The 19,652-nt window shown below is 39.8% G+C and overlaps 1 protein-coding gene across 7 annotated transcripts in view; it reads left to right on the top strand.

Moving 5' to 3' along the window:
* The first annotated feature begins 2,040 nt into the window (after positions 1-2,040).
* Positions 2,041-19,652, top strand: part of diaph2 (diaphanous-related formin 2) — a 513,027-nt gene continuing 495,415 nt past the window's right edge. For 3 of the 7 annotated variants that reach the window (XM_049585042.1, XM_049585047.1, XM_049585043.1), the window contains exons 1-3: positions 2,041-2,184; positions 2,822-3,205; positions 18,852-18,884. In XM_049585042.1, the coding sequence (XP_049440999.1) occupies positions 3,122-3,205; positions 18,852-18,884 (117 nt within the window). In that variant the 5' untranslated portion in view covers positions 2,041-2,184; positions 2,822-3,121. The remainder of the gene's footprint in view (positions 2,185-2,821; positions 3,206-18,851; positions 18,885-19,652) is intronic. The other 4 variants (XM_049585041.1, XM_049585046.1, XM_049585048.1 and 1 more) reach the window with 2 other exon arrangements.

The raw sequence follows: 19,652 nt of genomic DNA on the forward strand, positions 1-19,652 counted from the left end.
TAAACAGTAAGTCAGCTGCTTGGCTAGTGAAAGTCTCCAGTTTGCTTGGACTATGGGCCCAACAATGTAGTAGAGCCAGGTAATTCTATACCAGGGAAGCTGAACTTTATTAGCCTCACACCAGGCCCCAAGGAATGCCACTCAGCTTTGCAGCCATTTTTTCCCAGTGGCTACTCACGGTATTGCAGTGGAAAAAATCCCTTGCGACCTAAGAAGCATTTTTCTGATAGACAAACAATTATAAAAGAGATGTCTGTAAAACTGTTGACAGGACATCTCAAACTGCAAACAAGGTAGTCTCGCTCACCAGGTCTGGCTGGGCCGACTCTCACTTTAAGATTGGAGAAAAAAATGCCCCGGCTGCTTGTACTTCTTTCAACCAATCACAATCGTTCTGGGCGGTGCCACAGCAATGGTGCGCTTGCAAAAATATTGCTGGGGGGAAACAGGTTTTGGTGTAACACGCCCACAAAAATATCACCTACAGGACGCGAACCATGGCAGAAAAATGGCTACATCCCCGCAAGATCAAACACCGCAAAAGTTAGTAAAGGACGTGTTGAAAACAGTTGAAAACTGCTACACAACCAGAGGTGGTAGGGTGGGACTACAGTGGGTGGCTCGTTCCGCCCAATGAGAGGCTGATCTCTGCAGCGAACTTCCGCCCACTCAGACTACAAACAAGGTCAATAATGACTCCTCCTGTTATGAATTTTTAATCCATGGAGGTCTTATATGTGTAAAACATTCTTCAAACAAACACTCTTGTGCATATTCAGTGGACCAGTGGGTTTGGTTTATGTGCCAGGCAAACAACTCCACTGGAATGAATAGACGCCATCTTGGCACCCAGTAGGTATTATTATAAATCTATGCTTCATACTCCACTGAGCAACTCTCACAGAAATGAAAGTGGCCGTCCCCAGCGCTGTATCCACTTCTATTATACATCCATGATGTTGATATGAAGGGCTCACTCGAAGCATATGGTAACACAACAAATCTTAATTTCAGGTGATTATATACTGATGTAAATATAATAATACATTTTATATCTACTACTATCTACTACTACAACAACTACTACAACTACTAATAATAATGATCAGGTAGCCAAAATGATTAAGCCCATAATCGGTCTGAAGTCGGCATGCTGGATGAAATTAGCCGGGTCACTCCCGGTTGCCTGACTCAGCTGAGACTTGGTGCCAATGACGCCCCAGAGTTGGGCCAAATCAGCTGGCCCAATTGTGGCTGCTGACACTGCAATCACTGGGCCATCATAAAAAATTACCTGGCCCAGCACTGGCCCAAACTCAGCATGCTGGATAAAATTAGCCGGGCCGCGTCTGGTTGCCTGATTTGTCTGAAACTCGGCATGAATGACACCCCAGAATCGTAATAATAATAACAATAACAATAACAATAATAATTAAATATTAAAATGTTATTTATAGCGTGCTTTTCATTGTACTCAAAGACAATTTACATTAGTTAGAAACGATCATAAAATAGAAAATACTAAAATACACACAACTTTAAAAGCCATTTTGAAAAGATTAGTTTTGATTGTTTACAGTGACTAAGATTAAGATATTTTTAAGATATTTTCTTGTCTAAATACTGTTTCTAAGGTCAAGACTGAACATTTGGCAGATCAAACTTTTTACAAACTATTCCCTTTAAATTTCCGTCGTGCACATGCAGAAATATAAAGCATCTTTTTGTTCTGTATGCAAACACACACCCCGTAGGCCAATATGATGGACTCAATTATGTAACTGGGCAACTATAATAACACCAGCTGTTATTATCACACACAGAGACACTAAGAGGGTGTGTTTCTATCTGACCATCCCACACACACACAGGCGCCAACACACACTCAGAGTGTGTGTCTGTTGCCGCGGATTCCCGCCCTGCTCCCTATCCGCGGTCATCCTTTCATAATTCACTCACAGATCTATTCTTACAACTGACTGAGTCCCATCCTCGCGCTGTGAGATCAGACTGACCTCCCCGTCACAACAGTCTCCTCCCCGTCGACGCCACGCCGACCTCGTGACTGACACCAGATCCGACCAATAGCAGCCGGAATCCCCACTCCTTACGCAGCTCACTGGCCAATCAGAACGCGGGTGGGCGGGATCACCGTGGGCCTGGCATTCAGGTTTGGTTGCAAAGGTAAGCTCTGGATGGGATTTTGTGAGTTTTCTTTGACATGTTATTTATTGTTCACGGTGTAAATATTAGCATCATGTTGAATGTGTTTGGGCGTTATTGTGTCTGTTGAATTAAATACTGTTCCGCAGTTACGGTCGTCCATTTATGCTAGCCTGGCTAAGTGTCCAGCACTGCAAAGTATTCCCAAGCAGAGAGAACAACGGTGATTTTCCTCCACTACAACAATTGTTCATTAATTCTGATTAATGGCTGTGCTGTCAGCTATAAAACCGCCGTGTCACTGCTCAGTGAAAGCTGTCAGAGCATCCTAGCTGCATTGAAACCTATTTCAGTCGCTTACTATTATGTTATTGCTAAGTTACACAGCTGTAAGTTTGCCTCCTCTAACAATTCAGCCCTGTTTCCAAACACAGGGGTGTAACTGTAAGTTAAAACATCCTGGCTTTTAATTTAATCGAGCTCCCTTTATATATCTCCTACATGTCTGTTTGCATCTGTTTAACCGCTCACTGGCTTCACTGTGTCTGCATTATTAACAAGGCTGCCCAGGGAAACACGTGTAAAGGCAAACATCTGTGTCCAAGCCATTTGCACAGACTAATTATTTATTGTTTACACACTGTTTTGGTAATTTCAGAAAGCCCTTACCGGCGGTGTGAGCTGCCTAACTGCCTAGCTGAGGACACACCAGGACGGATACCATATCCTACCACACCTCTTCTTCCCCAGGCAGCCTCCTCGACTCTTGGATACTTGTTCGGGAACTATTTGTTAGCGGTCAACTTTTTGTTTTATTCATTACCTTTTTAAACGGAATGGATTTTGAAAAGACCTAACCTGGATGCTTCGCTGTACGAGTGTTGATAAGAGTCTGCTGCTGGAGTTTGCCAACTTTTGAGAAGTCTTTCCAGAGGGGGAACTAACTTTAAAAGCCAACATGGATCAAGCAAGCGGTGGGGAAGACCCGAATAAGTCCTCCAAGAAGAAATCCAACGAGGACGAGGGTAAAAACAAAAAGCTGGTATGTATTCACGCTGGCTCATAGCATGGAAGTAGTGTGCAGTGCACTGTCACATCCTGTATTCCCACATGCAAGGGTTAATCACACTCTCAACTGTACCCAGACTGATAAAGTTGCACCACTCAGTCATGGCATAAACTTCCCCTGCTGTCCATTTTTATTTCATGTAAAAATTACCTTGTTGTGCACTCATAATGTAGCCTTTCTAATAGTTTATAGATATCAGTCAGTATAGTGGTGAAATCAAGCCAAGTGGACACATGACTCCTGTACAGCTGATAAACAGCACGTTGTCAATACAGCACACCCCTGTTTTAGTGCAGGATGAGGCTCAAATAGGTATCGATGTGTTGTTATTACTATTTAATGTAGCCCAATACAGAGCGGCTAATAGCTGTTGGAGTTGAGCAAAAGAGATAGTGTTACACTGAGTGCTTTACTTTTCAAAGCACTCAGTGTATCATGTGATTATCCCAGTCAATACAGCTCCTAAAAGTTTACTGAAGAGCATACTTGTTGTGACAGTTGGGCTTCTGTGTATATTTTGATGCAAACACAAAGTTCAGTTGCAGGGCGACTCGTTGCATAGCATGATATCGGTGTGGCGTGTGGTGGTTTTGTAAACTGTGTGAGTGTGAGTGATTGATTATAGTTATCCTTAGTCAGCCTGAATGGTTTTATCAGCACAATAAATGGCAGTAACAGGAGGGCATTGTCTATTAGATAACAACTGAAAACTATGTCAACATTCATGTCATTTATAGCCCTTTGGCTTGGGTTAGTGGAATAGTTAATGCAGAGTGAGGTGTGTGCTTAGAGAGAAAGTGGGCAACCCTGAGTCTGCATCATTGGAGCTGTGGTGTCAAGAAGATATTCCTGCCTGCTGCTCATTGTATGGGAATAAGATCACAAGCTCTTGGGGTGTGGTGGTACTGATGGAAGTAGTGGTGGAGGCGTTAACTTGGATTCTGTATGATGTCTGGATCAATCACTTCTTAGCTACAACTCCTGCTGTGCAAAAAAACCCCCACAACTTTTGCAGTAATTGTGTAAACAGTGTCTCTTACTTCCAAGAGCATCCTACAATTAAGTGCGGTGTTTGGTAAACCGTGGCCGCTGTCTTGTATACTCTGTCTGTAAATCTGAACTATATGACTGAGTGTGTTAAGTGCATGTCACTGCTTACACTCTGTCGTCAGCTGTAGAAACCAGTGGTTGAAAGTAATTTTCCGTGACCAAAGACAAAAAAAGTTTGGCTGCTGCCGATCATCGTTTTTGCTTTTCCACGTTTGTCAGCGTGGAAAGCTTGGCTGCTGTAAAACTTTTGGGTTAACGTCACCTCTCTACAGCCAATTATTGTTCCGTAGTAATGTTGCTTTTATAGTGTGCCTGGCACTGTACTGTGATTCTTTGCTTATTGGTGGGATTGTCACTAACCGAGGAAGTGTGAAAGTAACAATTTAGGCTGATTAGTGCTTCTGTTTTTACAGAAAATGGCCGGTGAGCCAAGTTGGACTGATTGTAGTCATAAAGCCTGACCACTAATTACTTTATTTACACCTCAGTTGTTTATGTAGGTGGTGTTGCTCTGGTATCAAGCTGTCCCAAAACTTTGACATAAGGAGGAAAACAGTTCCTCTGCTGTGTTTGAGAACCAGGCTGCAGTCGAATAGTCTTTTTGCTCAGGAAGGTTCCGAACTGTGTGAAATAACCCAGAAATATCTAAGTGGCTAAGTGGTATGAAGGAAAGGTGCTTCAGTGCTTCCTTTATAATCTCCCCTAGCATAGGATACACAGGACCATCCTTTGCCAGAGAACCTCTATAACTTAAAATACCACACTACATGCTGTGCCAGTGGTATGAAATGGTATACATTTCCTGTCTCTTAAGTGGGCATGGTCGTCTCTCCTCTGTACCCCCCCAACTCATTTAGAAATGTAGTTCATACTTTGTGTGAATCAGTGAAATCAGATTTGTAACAACGCAACATACAGTACAGATTTAATATTCGTTCGCTTGTTTATATCTGCTTGCTTAATGTCTGATGTCACTACAGTCTTGTGAGACTATAGCTATGTTTCCATCCAAAAGTGATTCGAATCACTTGGAAATGCGCATTAAAAGAAATACGAATCCTGTGTGTTTCCATTAATGTATGGACTTTGGTGAAAACTACGAACTTGCGCGAGTTTTCCGCAGAATCAGAAACAAAACAAGTCTCGCATTCTTCTTCTTCTACGTTTTCTGGCAACCAGCTTGTAAATGCATTACCGCCTTCCCGACCCGGAGTGTGGATATCACCATGGAGAGAGGTGTGCTACGTCAGACTTAATTCGAACATCACTGTTTCCATCCCCCGTTTTGCTAAAACAGAGACATGCCTCCAACAAATTTAATTTTCTTCTGATTTGTCTGTCTGAAAAAAAATCAGTGTTAGAATGTCTAGGAAAATGTGAAAAATGGTTCCAGTATTTACTTCAGTGACTATGGGGTGAAGGAAAAGGTCATCGTCTGTACTCATGTTCAGTTTTCCCATTGAAATGAATGGACTCAGGGCTGCCGCTGGTGGGGCAGTAGCAAAACCCACATGACACAGATACAGGAAATGAATCTAAAGTGAGCTGTCTCGGTTAATCAACCATCTCTGTTTCATATGTATTTAATACTTTCTATTTACTATTTTCTTTGATGAAGCCTTCCGGTGAAAACAGGCTGTTTCGCATGATTGTAGGCTACTTCTATAACTGGAATCAGAATTAGCGTATTAAACATAACATGAAGAAGGGTTGTTTTATGACACGTGATGATTTTAATTCAACATGTTTGAAAGGTAAGAATGATGATATGTACAGTAGTGGGTGTAACACGTTTCACCTTTCATACATAAATTTAACATTTATTTTCACAAAGTCACATTAATTGGAATTCATGTCGATAAATACGAGTGCACAGGAGGGTGAGCGTGAGCAACCATTCTCAGGAGTGCAATTTTCAAGATTCTCATTACAAAGTGCGTCAAGAAGGCAGCAAAATAAAACAGACAAGTCACAAAATCTTCAGGTTTTTAAAAGAAAACAGGAAAAAACTACAAAAACCTATTTGGTGCATAAAAAACAATGCAGTGAGGATGTGCTTTTAGTAGTCCTTTTTCTGAACATTGCAGTTTCACCACAGCAGACCCTTGTCAATACATGTGCTGTTGCATAATTACGGAGCCAAGGGTCAGTGCAGTCGAATTCTCTTAACACTGTGTTAGTCTTTTCCTAAGTCCTTATGATGAGTCCATCTTTCCTTGACCTCATGACGTTTTCCATCGAGGTCAAGGAAAAGTGGTTGGGAAAGGAGTTTATTTGGACTTTTCGACCGCAGCCTCAGTCTCAAATTCACAATCATTGACAAAATTAGAGGTAAGGTAAAGTGTGGAAATCCCAAAGTGGACTGAAATGACATGCACTCCTAGGGATAAAGGGTGTAGTCTTGAGAAATCCTTAACAACAGCCTGCAACTCTTGAATATCCTGCCTCCCAACTTAAAAAAAAATGTTTGCAAGGGAGTCCGGATGACATAAGCACTCAGTAAATCACTTGTGAAAAGTCTCAGTGAGATCACTGCTATTTGTTTCTCTAAGTGGTCAAACCGCTAGGCCCTTTCCCTGTTGCTCAATACACCAGGCAGAGCAGTCAGAGGCAAAGGAAGCCTGATCTGCGGCTGCTGCGAAGACCTCAATGCTGAGTTTGGGGGAGGAAGTAATCACTCATCCCTGGGTGGAGCCATGATCTGTGCTCTTTTGTTTTTCTCCCACGTTTTAGCTACCCCGATGTATACTGTAGCTGTAGTTTTGTTTGCAAACATATCAATAATATATGCCATTTCATACTGACAAAAGTTTGGTTCTGTCTCATGGTTTGGACACTTAAAGAGCTACTTGTACTTCAGTATAGTTTTCACCATATATGGGCCTTTAAGACTGCATTCCTGGCATGCAGTGTAGTGTGTGTGGGTGCGATCGAGACTCAAGGATGGGTTAATATCTATCATGCGCTAGATTAAAGTAAAGGTTGTCACTGCCTTTTTCTCCACTCAGAACGGCTGGAAAGTACAGCGCCATTTGCATGGCTAATAAGCAAAGTGGCAGACACTGGCACAGTTTGGTCTCAGCAAAGTCAAATCAGTCTTTGGAGGAGAAACACTGAGAGCTGTATGTTTGTTTAATAAGTCACTGGGCATGATTACATCACAGCAGTACCATTTGGGCTTCGGGCCCAGAACGTAGATACTAAATACAGCCAAGGACATTAGAATAACACCACAGTGTTCAAAGATAGAGATCATCCAATACTTCTCTGTTGTTTGTCGCTATACTTTGTGATAATGTCCTTTTCCTTGATGTTGTAAACGCATGACATCCAATAAAACAGGCAGATGGAATGAGGTCTTTCGAAAGGAATTTAAGGGAGCCGGTTTGACAGAAAGACAGAAATATTGGTCTTCTGCATACCAGAGTAAAAAGTGACCTCACAGAGAACAACATGAGGGCAAAGTCATCCCAACACATCTATAAAGTAACTATGTGACTTCACATCACAGGCTGTGAAGGTACAAACTTATTTTGCAATCTGAAGATAGAAAACCGCCTTTCTTGCCTCTTATTGCTGATGAGATGATAGCTTTAATAAAGGTTCAGCTTTTATATCTGTTCATTATGTGATCCATGATTTTAAAATTACTGTTGTCTAAAGCCTAACAAAGTTTTGTGAATTTATGGTTTAGTATTTTATGTCATGAAGTCTTGTGACATGCAGTGAGGTAATTTTAGAGAATCTGTTCTAGTAAAGCAGCAGCATTACAAAAAAGAACTATTCACTCAGCAGAGATTTGTGATACATGAGCTATTTTCAAGACAGTGTTCTGTGGGAGTGATTTCCATGCAGAGGAAGCTCACATTATATTTACCAAAGGCTTTAGCTGCACTTCAGCAACTTTGTTAGATGATGACGGCTATTCAAGAATCAGTAACACTCTGTTTAAAGTAATAAATGTTTGATGATCAGACTTGTAATTCCTAACTACAAAGCAGAAGCACCAATCTCTATCATCTGCAGTGTGTTTGGTAGGTAATTTTTCCCTGTAATGTAATCAGCCAGTCAAGAGGCTGATTCGTGTGTACTCGCTTATTACAGGCTGCGCTCGTCAGCTTTTGCTTTCTATTATCTGTAAGAAAAGGAATAAGGGCGATCAGTATCTCAAAGGTCATTTGTTGGTGTAGGAGTGGGAGTGAGAGTGAAACCGATCAGTGGTTCACAGCACAACTGAGATGACTGTATACTCTCTTCAGTCCAAAGCTTTTTTCACTAGTATTCTACACATTTACAGCAAAAGGTGGAATAGTTTGCCAGCAGCTCAGTGAATTAGGTATGAATGAACAAGCTTATCAAAGTGAACAACTTGTTTGGAAAGTTAGATGTCAAAGACCTTAGAGTCAGTGACCTAGTGTTATCAGAAAATAAATGTTTGCAATACATATTGGCTCTAAAGTGAAATGTTCTCACTTCACTTTACAAGTGACTGTGTTGTTATTGGCAGTTATAGGCGGAGGTAAAATACAATCAGGTACACTGAATGAATAAGCACAGTGTGTTATTGTGACACCTCAGGGGAATATGATAAGCAGCCACTACTTTAAGTCATTATGAATAAAAATAAACATACAGTTCATATGGGAATATTGTTTTTTGCAGATATTGGGGATTTGTGGAAAAGAAATAACTGAATAAATTAACGTTGTGTGTGGACATATGACATTTTGGTGGCTTTACAATGTATTGATGTTACTAGTAGTGTCTGACATTGTGTTTTGATGAAGAGGCCCTAGATCAGGATATCATTGTAGGCAGAGTTAAAAGAGTTAAATAACAAAATCCTCCGTCAGTTGTCATATGTGTTACTTCAACCCCTCTCCAATGGAGTACAGCAGCAAAAAAGGACTGGTTACATTCAATACATTAAAACACAGACACCTTACCTGATTTAAAAGGTGAACAACCGTCAGTTGTCATATGTGTGACTTGAGGCCCTGCACAAATTAATGTGCTGTATGCTAAATGTAAACCCACAGTTTAACTTATACGTGGAGTTTATGTAGTTCAACAGAAAGGCTATAACATGGAAATTTCTATGACTATGACTTACGGGGCACAGAAACTACAGAAAAACTACATGTTTAAAACCTTTCTATTTATTAATTTTCCTGTGATTCAATTAACAAAACATTGGGGGGGGGGGGGCAAATTGCTGTTGTATAATTGACTTCTTTACATTGAGTCAAAGTCAGACTGTGTAGCAGCTTTATCTGCTCTGGCTTGTTTGAAGTCGAATTTATAATTATGAAATTGTGGCAGCGCATTCAAGAGTAATGGGGTCAGGCACAGAGGTCACATTTATGCGGGTCCCTGCCTATATAGGCATTCTGCTAAACCAGTTGGACAGTACAGATGTTATAAGCACAGTCTCAAAGAAATAAGAGTAATAGCAGTAGGATTAACACAAATTTCAGTTCAATACAAAGCAGAGCTGGTAGGCTACTGTGAGAAGTAGGGAATACATGCTTAGAATAGTGACGGTCAGATTGAACACACATTGTAGGTAATCTGAGTGGTCAGTGGGTCCGCACCATTACGACGCCGGCGTACGCCTGTAGTACGCCGTGTAGGCGGAGTCTGCATTCCGTTTGACGGTCCATGGTTACAGTACCCGGCAGATACGTTGGTTGGTTCCACGCCGAATTTCAACTGCGAGAGCGGCATTTACGCCCCCCCCCCCGAACAGAAATGGAGCGGACCCACTCAACAGTATAACGGCAAATGCGTGACGCAACCAGAACGATGCCAACCGCCACGTAATCTGTAACGTTAGCTAACTGTTGTTGAGACTTTCGTTTTTGTGCTAAGTTACTGTTAGCCCGTCCAAAACTTATACAGCGCCCTCCACCGTGCTGCTCGCTAACGTTACCCACAAGCTACAGGTAAGCTAACGCACAAGTCAAGTGCTGCTAATTAAGTTAACGGTAGCCGCCCCCCAACTACAGGTTGTAGTTACCGTTTCTGAAGTTAACGTTAATGGTAAAACCATATTAAAATACTTCGGCTTCGAGGGAAATGACCCCAACAAACCTAAAAGTTAGCAGTCAGAAGATGTTACAGAGCATTAACACCAACAAAGAGTGCCATAAAACGTGGTCTAACCACCTGAAATGACCCGACATCTTTATGGCTATGAAGAAACTTGAGAGGTTAGTAATGTTAACGTTAGCTGCTAACTGCTAACATTCCCATTTCAACAACGGTAAAAAGTTGAAACAGTGTTTAACAGCTAAAGTTGACAGATGTGTGGGTGTGTGTTGTACTGTAGGGCTAATGGCCAATTTAAATTAATTATTGATTTTATTTTTAATTTAAGCTAACTGTTAATTGACATTGCCAGAACTTCGAAAATGAGCTTCTAGCTAACACTGGCTCATTAAAAGCAGCAATGTGCATTGTATCCGTAAACATAAAATTAGAAAAAGATTGGTGTATCCAAAAACTGACCACATCTGTTGTTTATGAACGCTAAATTTAGAAAATAATGACTCGCATCTGTGCTATGGAATATTGATTCTGCATCCTGGTAATTTACAGTAACTATTGATCTTGATCTAGTTACACTGAGCTAATATGGTCTTACATGCTTTTATGTCATTAGTGAAATTTAGTGCCATCTGATATTATGTTGCTAAGGGCCTTTAAAAACTGCCCAAAAATTAGGCAGAAGGAGAAGCTGGCATAGTCTCAACATTGGCACATGCCCATCATTTTCTGTCAGGTTTTATGTCAGAGTGTTTGCAATTTGCAATTAACCCTTATTAATTTAATTGGGACTTAATGATTGTAATCATGCTCGTCATTTAGTTTGTCATTTAGTAATTAGGGCTTCAGTAATGAATGGGCAGTTCAGCAGTGGCGTCTGTAATGAGAGACCCTGGACGTGGAAGAGCTTAGTGGAAAGTGTATACTACTTTTATTTTGTAGGCTACCGAGAAATTGTTTAGACATACAGTAGCTGTAACGTGCTTGAGTTATATAGAGTCACTTTCTGTTTGCCAGTTTAATCATATCATAGACTTTAAAAATATTGTGAGGCCCATATAACATTTTGTTGCCTAGAATTGCACTACTATGCAATTTTTCTTTGAATGATTTCTGAAATACTTGAACAGCAGCTGAGAATGTGCGCATTGGCTTTATAACCAATAACATAACAAATTAATTTGTTGATTAGAATTAGTTTTAAAGTTTTAAATTGACTGCAGTTTTATCATTTTTGTCCACATGACACAGCTTTGCCACACATTAGGCCAGAGCCGTAATTTGAAAGTCGTGCACTTTTGTGTCAGAATCAAGTGTTCTGCAAGGCAACGGTGTTGTTAACCTTCATCCTTTTGACATTTTTGACAGTATCACATTGTGAATCATATTTAATGGCTCACTGTGCCACTGCTGTTGGAAGCTGTGGCATTTGAAGCCTTTGTCACTTTGATACATGAGCTTTAGGGAAGCCTCAGGGATCATTTTAGGTCATGTTAGCATGTGGTTAGCACAGGTTGTCAGCCTGCCACACTTTTGAGGCTGTTCAGCATTGCTTATGCGGTCAACCTCAAAAACAAAATTTTTGTCATGTAGTCTCACATTTTCTTCCGTTGCTTTGTATTTTCTTGCCACTCTTGCATTATGTATTATCAAGCGAATGTAACCATGGCTGTGTTTGGGAGACGTGTGAGAAACGGCAGGAAACAGACCACATGTGAGCGTTTTTAATGGCATTCAGGAAGTTGGAGAGAGGAAGTGGTGAAGAATGCTGTAGTCACACAGTGAAAGAAACCGACAGACTCACTGCTCTAATTCCGCCCTTTAATGTACATCAGTAGATTAGATCTCAGACTTAACAATGGGAAATTGATTTGGCAGCTTTGGTTCCGTATTAAAAAGCATGTGGAGCATCAAGTTTTCTCTATGAATTAAATTGAGTTTGGTCAGAGGTGCATGCATATAGTAGTTTATGATTTATGAGTGGTAAGCTGTGTTTTGACGGAGAAACTGCAGAGTCTGATGTAGGCTAGGATGAAGGTGTTTCCCAGTTCTTTTGCTTGTAGGATATTGAAGGATTGAGACGGGGGAGCTTTCCCTCTTACTAAATTTGTTGAGAAGCAGTGTTTGTCAATGTCACTGTCATGCTATAATTTACTATTCATCAGTGTAAGTTGGCAGTATTCACACTTTTTCAAAACAGTGACAGTTGTAAAATATTGAGACAGCATGTGACATTTGCTGTGATATACATTGCAGTATACTGTGTCACACAAGCATGTGCTTAGATTGAAGTCATCCTGACAGTATACAGCGAGAAGGCAAGCTCATAGTTTATTTGATCTGGATAGTTTAATCGTTAAATTATAAGAATTGATTTGTTGAATAAACCTGTGTCATGTAATGTGGGACACTGTGAAAAGAGGTCACTGCAGAAGCACGACTAACTGGCTGCCAGAGTAGACTTGATGCACTGCCTGGTACATCTAATGAAAAAGGCTTGACATAGAGATATCATGAGTCATCTTTTTTTGTAAAATAAAAATTCTGAATTACTCACAATTTTGTTGTGGTAATATGGAATATCACAGGGTTTTTTCAGGTACTAAAATTTGGCATTTATCTGGATAGTCCTCTAATTAAATATCATTAGCAAATAGCTTGCAAATGACAATGAGGTCATGTGTTTTTGCACATTTCAGCATTTGGGGAAAAATTCTGGTTAAAAAGATGCGACCAATGCACAATAAAGCTTGATTTTAAATTGTGTCTAAAATAATTGTGACATCATACAAATGTCTTCTAATAAAATAGTATGTATTCAGTCATTTCCAACCTTTCTTACTGACGTTAAATTTTGTAATAGCTGCATATCATGTGAATCCTCTAGGGTACAGTACTAGAAATTTGCTGTCAACAGAGAGAGCAATAACCTGAGGGCAGCGCTGTGCTCGTCTGCAGTCACATGGTCAGGCCATCCAGTGCCATCCATTCAAATCTTAGCTCTGCTGGCTTTTGTGTGCTTCTCCTTTTCAATAGTTGCTGTTTTAGGAAACTGTAAACAGTACCAGCACTCTCCTGAAATAATAAGGCTACCACAGACCCATGCCCTTTTAAAGGCACTTCAGCTCACATGGAAATCTAGTGCATTCTTTGTTTGTTTTTAATTAAGTACATGTTCTGAAATGTTTCTGGAACTTACTTGAATGAAAAAAGTGGAAGTCAAGAGTGTGCTTAAGAACTGAGTCAACAGTGCAACTGTCAAGAGTTAATTTATTTGTTTAGCAGAATAACTTGACATTCTGTGCTTGATTAAATTGTTCCTAATCGAGTTTGCCATGAGGACAAATGTGCCATTATGGTGCATGTGTGTGATAGAATTTTCTGTGCCGGGATAAGAAGCTGTGTGTCTCCTGTTGTTCGTATGTTAGCTTGCCACATGTTGATGCTTGTGGCACTGCCTGCAGTTATAACACTGTGTACTGTGTGCTGTTTTAGTTCTCAGAGTCCGTCACTTACTCTACTCTTTAAGTAGTTTCCAATTTTTGTTGAGTAGCTTCCAGACACTGGTGTTGGGATGAGGATGTCTTTATTTTAGCAGTAGATAATAGTGGCACAATTTATATATGACTCCCTGTTTTCTTTAAATGACTGAACAGAAAAAACCCCAAAATTGAATCTGACACTACTAGAACACTTTTATGTGCCCTCAAAAGTCTGACAGAGATCTGATTTGTGGCAATGAAACCTTTCTGGTGCTTGAGGAAAGATTGTTTGCACATTGATGCATTTTCTGCAGAAGAGTTGGCTAATAAATGGTTGTTTTTAATAATTTAATAACAATGTGTGTCCCTACCGTGCAGTTTTGTTGTCAACTGTACCTGGAAGCGGGTTCACTGAAATGTTTGGACTTGCTGATTAAAACTCAGAACCATTTCAACTCAAACGAAAATGACTGATGTTGAAAGACCTGTTGAAGATTTAACTCTGCAAAGATATTCACACGGCTCAGTTTAGCACCTCCTTGGAACAGGCCCTGGAGCTGGAGAGATGAGCACATCTACCTAGGTTTGAATAAAGATGAGATTCAAGGCTGTAGTGCAAATGAAACAGATGTTTACTGTCATTTAACGTTCTGGAAGAATTATTTGCATAGTGTTAGCGAAAACACTGGAAGAGAATATTTGCACTTCTATCTGGCTGCTGAAGTCAGTTTTGATAGTGAATACATTCCAAATTGATAAATGCTCTCCAAATATAGTTTGGATATATGTCACATGAAATGTCAGGTGTAAATAGGGTCCTGGTGTGTCTTCAGGCCTCTCTTTCCCCCCTTCTCTGCTCTGCCTGAAAAGGGCGCACTCACAGTGCAAACATAAAGATTAATTTGATAGATTTTATCAAGAAGGATAAATGTTACTTTCATGATTTCATAAATCTTTCCAAGCAGCGTAGTCTGTGCTGTGCACTACCTCTCTGAGTTTCCAAAGACAGCCATTGAGAAGACTTTGTAACAAGATTAATTTGGACAAATTGATTTATTTAGACTATGTCTAATTCAGTTACCCGGTTGATATTTGGTGCTGTCTGATGCCACTCCCCCAAAATTGAGCATGATATTGGCAATGTTGTACATCCTATCTGATTACACAAAGACAAATTGTCTAATTTCGATGTTTATGGCTTTGACTAGCAACCATTAGTCTCTAATGTAACTACAAAAAAATAGTGCCATGGCTTAAAGGGCTGCCAGCTACAAGTTTGTTTTGCATAGTTTGGTGGAGCTCAGTTGTTCTTCAGTGTAAAAACAGCGTTTTGATTTCCTTCTTCACATAATATATTAAGTTTAGGTAATGGATTATAATTATGTCTGTGTTGTCAAATCTGTAATCTAATATGCATTTGCTGGGCTCTGGACAGGGTGCCACTCCTTTTCTAGTAAGAGCTGTGCTGCACCCTGTTGAAATGTTATAAAGCAGCAGTCCTGATTTAGAGGCTGTTATTATGCCATTCACAACAAGACATAGTGTTTTTTTCTAATCATCCTATATGTGATTAGGTACAGACATGTATCAGTTATCACTCCATTGCTATGCATCACATCCACCTGCAGTCTTTTTTTCCCCCTTGAATGTATTCAAGCTGTGCTGTGAGTTTTGTGAATGACAGTTCTACCTTTGCATAATGATAAGTTTTCTTTCTTTTTTTTTTTTTTTTTTTTTAAATTTATCATCACTTCAGACTTCAGTTTTGTGCTGACTGGTAGATGTCTGGCTCGAAAAGAGCTTCAGGAGTGTGTAGCGATCAGTGCATGTGTCTCTGGATCTTTTTTTTATGCTTTATACTGTTACTGTGCTGTAGGGTGCTGTCATGTTTACAAGCTGTGGCAAATTGGCAAACCCAAGTTTTCCATGCAACTGTTGGAACAAAAACAGTAGTCTCCTGTGTAGTGTGCACTATCTGCAGTGTGTGACTCTGACACTTTTTAGTTTCGTTGTCACAGTAGGCAAATTTAGTCTAATTGCACATAAACAATATGAGCTGCTGAAGTAAGTAATGCATTAGAAATGAACAAATGTCATCACTGCAATACGGTATTGTCAGAATTACAATCCAAATAACCCACACCACTGTATAATGCTGATGTAGGGGTTTCTTAATGTTTTTTTCCGTCGTTCCTGTCTCAGGCTACAAAGTTCCCATGTATCAGTTTTATGTTGACATTGCACATTATGCATCAACACTATTAAATGTCTCTTGAGGACATAACAATCAGTAAAAGCAGTCCTTGCTAATAAACAACCTGTATGTTAAGTATCAACATTGTTACACTGTAAAGTTGCATGCCTATCCATACCTGACTTCATACTTGACTATATAACAAGTTGAAGTTGTAGTTTCCTTTTGACTGCTGTTGTTGAGTGGGGAAGGAAATGTGCTGAATTGTTATTAGGTTGTGTACCACACTAATAAGTGTTACTTTCTGAACAAGCAACAAATGGCTTGGGAGTTTATTACACAAATGAACACCTTATATGGTGCTAATAATAAAATTTGCACAATTTCCCGTAGCTCTTCTCGCTGCCTTTGGAAGTAGGTTGTTTTTTTTCTGTTACAGGAAACGTGATTTTTTTTTTTTGCCACACTGGAAAACAGGTGTGAGTGCTGCGAAAGCTTACCAGCCTGTAGCTGAACCGAGCAGTTGATTAAGCAGGAGCAGAAGATAGTTTCATGAAGTTGCCAAGAACTGTCAATGGCACATTGCATTACAGTCCTCACCACCAGCTCCAAGTAATCCTTTGTTATTATTAGAACTAATTAAAGTAAAACCTAATTTCCTTCTAAACTCTTTAAAAGCGGCATCGTGGCTACTGATTTTATAGTGATAGTTCCAGTGAGTGGGTTAAAATGACATCATACAGATGGTCTAGTTAAATTGGTTGGGAATAACAGGCGTTGTTGCTATTTAAAAGCTGTGCAATGGTAGCCAATTTGAAACAAAGTTTGTCCCTTGTCCATCGTCGCTGTGACACGTGGTGGAACTTAGTAATGAAACTAAAAGGGTGATATGTAAATGAGTTAATGTAATATTCACATTAATTGTAGTTCGTAATATTAATTTAGGAAGTTATTTATGAAATGTGCATACTGGTATGGTTTTGTGTCCCCAAATTGACTCTCAAGTTGTGCGATATTGCTCTGTGTTTTCATTTTTAAAGATCTGCATGGAGTCATAATCATATTTGATTAAGGAGGGACCCAGAGCTAATTTGATTAGGTTATTTAGAGGAATATGTGTTTGGTAATAAACATTTATTATGATGAAAAAGTTTACTTTAATAAGCGGGAGAAGCCCAGAGGACATGCAAGCTTAATTGTTAGATGTTAAATTGCGTTGTTGCGATGTTGCCAAGATAATGGGCAAGGAAAGGCCCTCAAGTCAAGGCAATTAACCAAACAGTGGTTTGATTGTTGTTAAATTGATTAGAAAATGTTTAAGTACTCCATTTGAAAATTAGCTATTGTTTCACGCAGTTTTAGACTGCAAGAGAATGCTGGGCTTAATGATACATACGCTCTGAGTTAGAAGTGGGAAAAGTTGCTGCCCAGGTCAAAATTTTTAGCTTTAAAGATGCTGTGAGAAGTTGTGCAGCTAAGTTTAAGGCTACAGATGATGGTGAAACAAACACCTTAACATCCCTGGCAGGCCTGGTTATGCATAATGCTGGGTGAATAAAACATATGTGTGTATCTTGACTTGAAATAACAGCTTTGCACAGAGAGACTGAAGCTTTGTTTTCTGTGGCTCATAGCTTTATCTCCCAACTGTTGATCAGTTGTTGCAGACAAAACTAGTGATAGATATGGCAGTTTGAGTGCCTGCTCAGTGTTGCCCACAGCGACAGCTGATGAAGATGCACAGAGAGAGGTGCAGGTTAGAGCCAATCTGTTTGCTCGCCCCGGCACCAGTAGTTTCCTGATTAGAATAGTGGAGAAATCTGCGGCTGGAGGCAGGCTTTATGGCCATCACCACCCCACATCTCCCTACTCATTAGTGCTTCACAGCCTAGCGCCACAGCATATGGCAGTGCTGCTACTGCTTCCCATTTGAGGTGTGTTTCAAATGGCTGTCCCTTGCCGTGCCACAAGCCTTTGGCAGTAGCCTGTCTTATTGTGTCTGAGATGAAGATAAACATCTGTAGTAAAGAGAAGCTGTGGTTTTAATTTTGTTATATGAGCTATTTGTAACATTCTGTGAGGAAGTGAAGATTTGATTTGTAAGTAAACAGAGATAATTGAAAAGTTGTGAATTTCTTTGACTGGAGTTTTCAATACCATTTAGTGAACAAGAATGATTCAGTTGGGCCACTGTCACCACAAGAGATGCTCTTTAGAACATACAGAGATAACATAACCGTTTGGCGGTTAACTGTGCCAGGCTGTATTACATATTGCTTGCGAAAGTGTGTTATTTCTGAGACGCACAAAACTATAACCAAGCTGCACTAACCTACATGTTTTCAATGGGTGTTGTGAACAGATGTGCTCATTATGTCTGTGGCTCTGGGATTATAGGTGCTTTATGATACGTCTCCTTTTATGCATTTGTTTGGTATGCGTCTTAAAGTGTGTGCGCTAGGGATGTTCACTCTTGAACACACACTTACATTCGCTTACAAACGCTTACATTCATAAACCTTATTATTTGGGATCATCAAGTATTGTCACATCCTGTACAGAGTCCCGGATATGCTCATATCCTCACTGAAAAACAAATTATGACAACGGGCCAGTGCTAGCTGTGGTTCCAAGATATTAAGTGCCATAATTTATGTATTTTCTGGTGTTTACAGCTCTAATTGTAAATTGTAAACTTAATTTGGATTCTGAGAGGATAATGAGACAGTATCCAGAGGACACTGTTGATGTGAGCGCACCTCCGATGGGATACATACTGTGCACTTTGCGGTGTTGTCATTTTCTGTTGGATCCTGTTTTTCACACTGTGCCCTCCCTCCAACAGAACATACACATAAAAACATTGGCCGATGATATGGTAAGGTGCTTGGTTTAATTTTGGTGTGACTAGATTTGTTTGACATCATCTCATATTTTGTCATGGCTGCATGGGACTCATAGCTGAAATATGTGGATGGATCAAACATGCCAAAAGCAAATTCATTAGATTCATATTGTAACCAAACAGATCATGAAGACAGGTCACATGTAATGTTAATATATGATGTGACAGTTTGTGTTACTATACAAAGGCTGAGCTTAAACCTGTCTCACTTATTGTTGCACTGTGTAAATAAATGATTTTTCATGGTGCTATTATTTAGCACCATGGACATCCTACATTTTTCATAATGAACAAAATTCAGCCCATGGCATCTAGACTTTTATAAGCAGCTCATAGATCATTAATGTGCAATTATCAGTAGCACTTCCGATTAGATGTTTTTGCCTGGGGGCTTTTTAATACCCTTAGTTAACAAATAGCCTAAATTCTACATTGAGAAGCTCATGCTGTGTTTGTATTAGCGCACAGTATGTTTGATCCGTCCAGTAATATTTCAACCAACTGATACTAGTGTCATCATGTATGTCATCATGTCATGTTTGTCTTTCCATTTCATTTATGTGTTCGTTCAATCAGCATGCCCTCTCCATTCAGTTTTACTAAACATGACTAACATTAACTGGTTGCATGTACTTTTTTTGCTTCCCCACTAAACTTTACTACACTGCATTCATCAGAATAATCTCAAATGATGAATTTCACGAGGAAATTCGACTGAGCCTCACTGACGTTATTAAAATG

This window comes from Epinephelus fuscoguttatus, linkage group LG9 (assembly GCF_011397635.1).
Source record: "Epinephelus fuscoguttatus linkage group LG9, E.fuscoguttatus.final_Chr_v1".
Classification (NCBI taxonomy): domain Eukaryota; kingdom Metazoa; phylum Chordata; class Actinopteri; order Perciformes; family Serranidae; genus Epinephelus; species Epinephelus fuscoguttatus.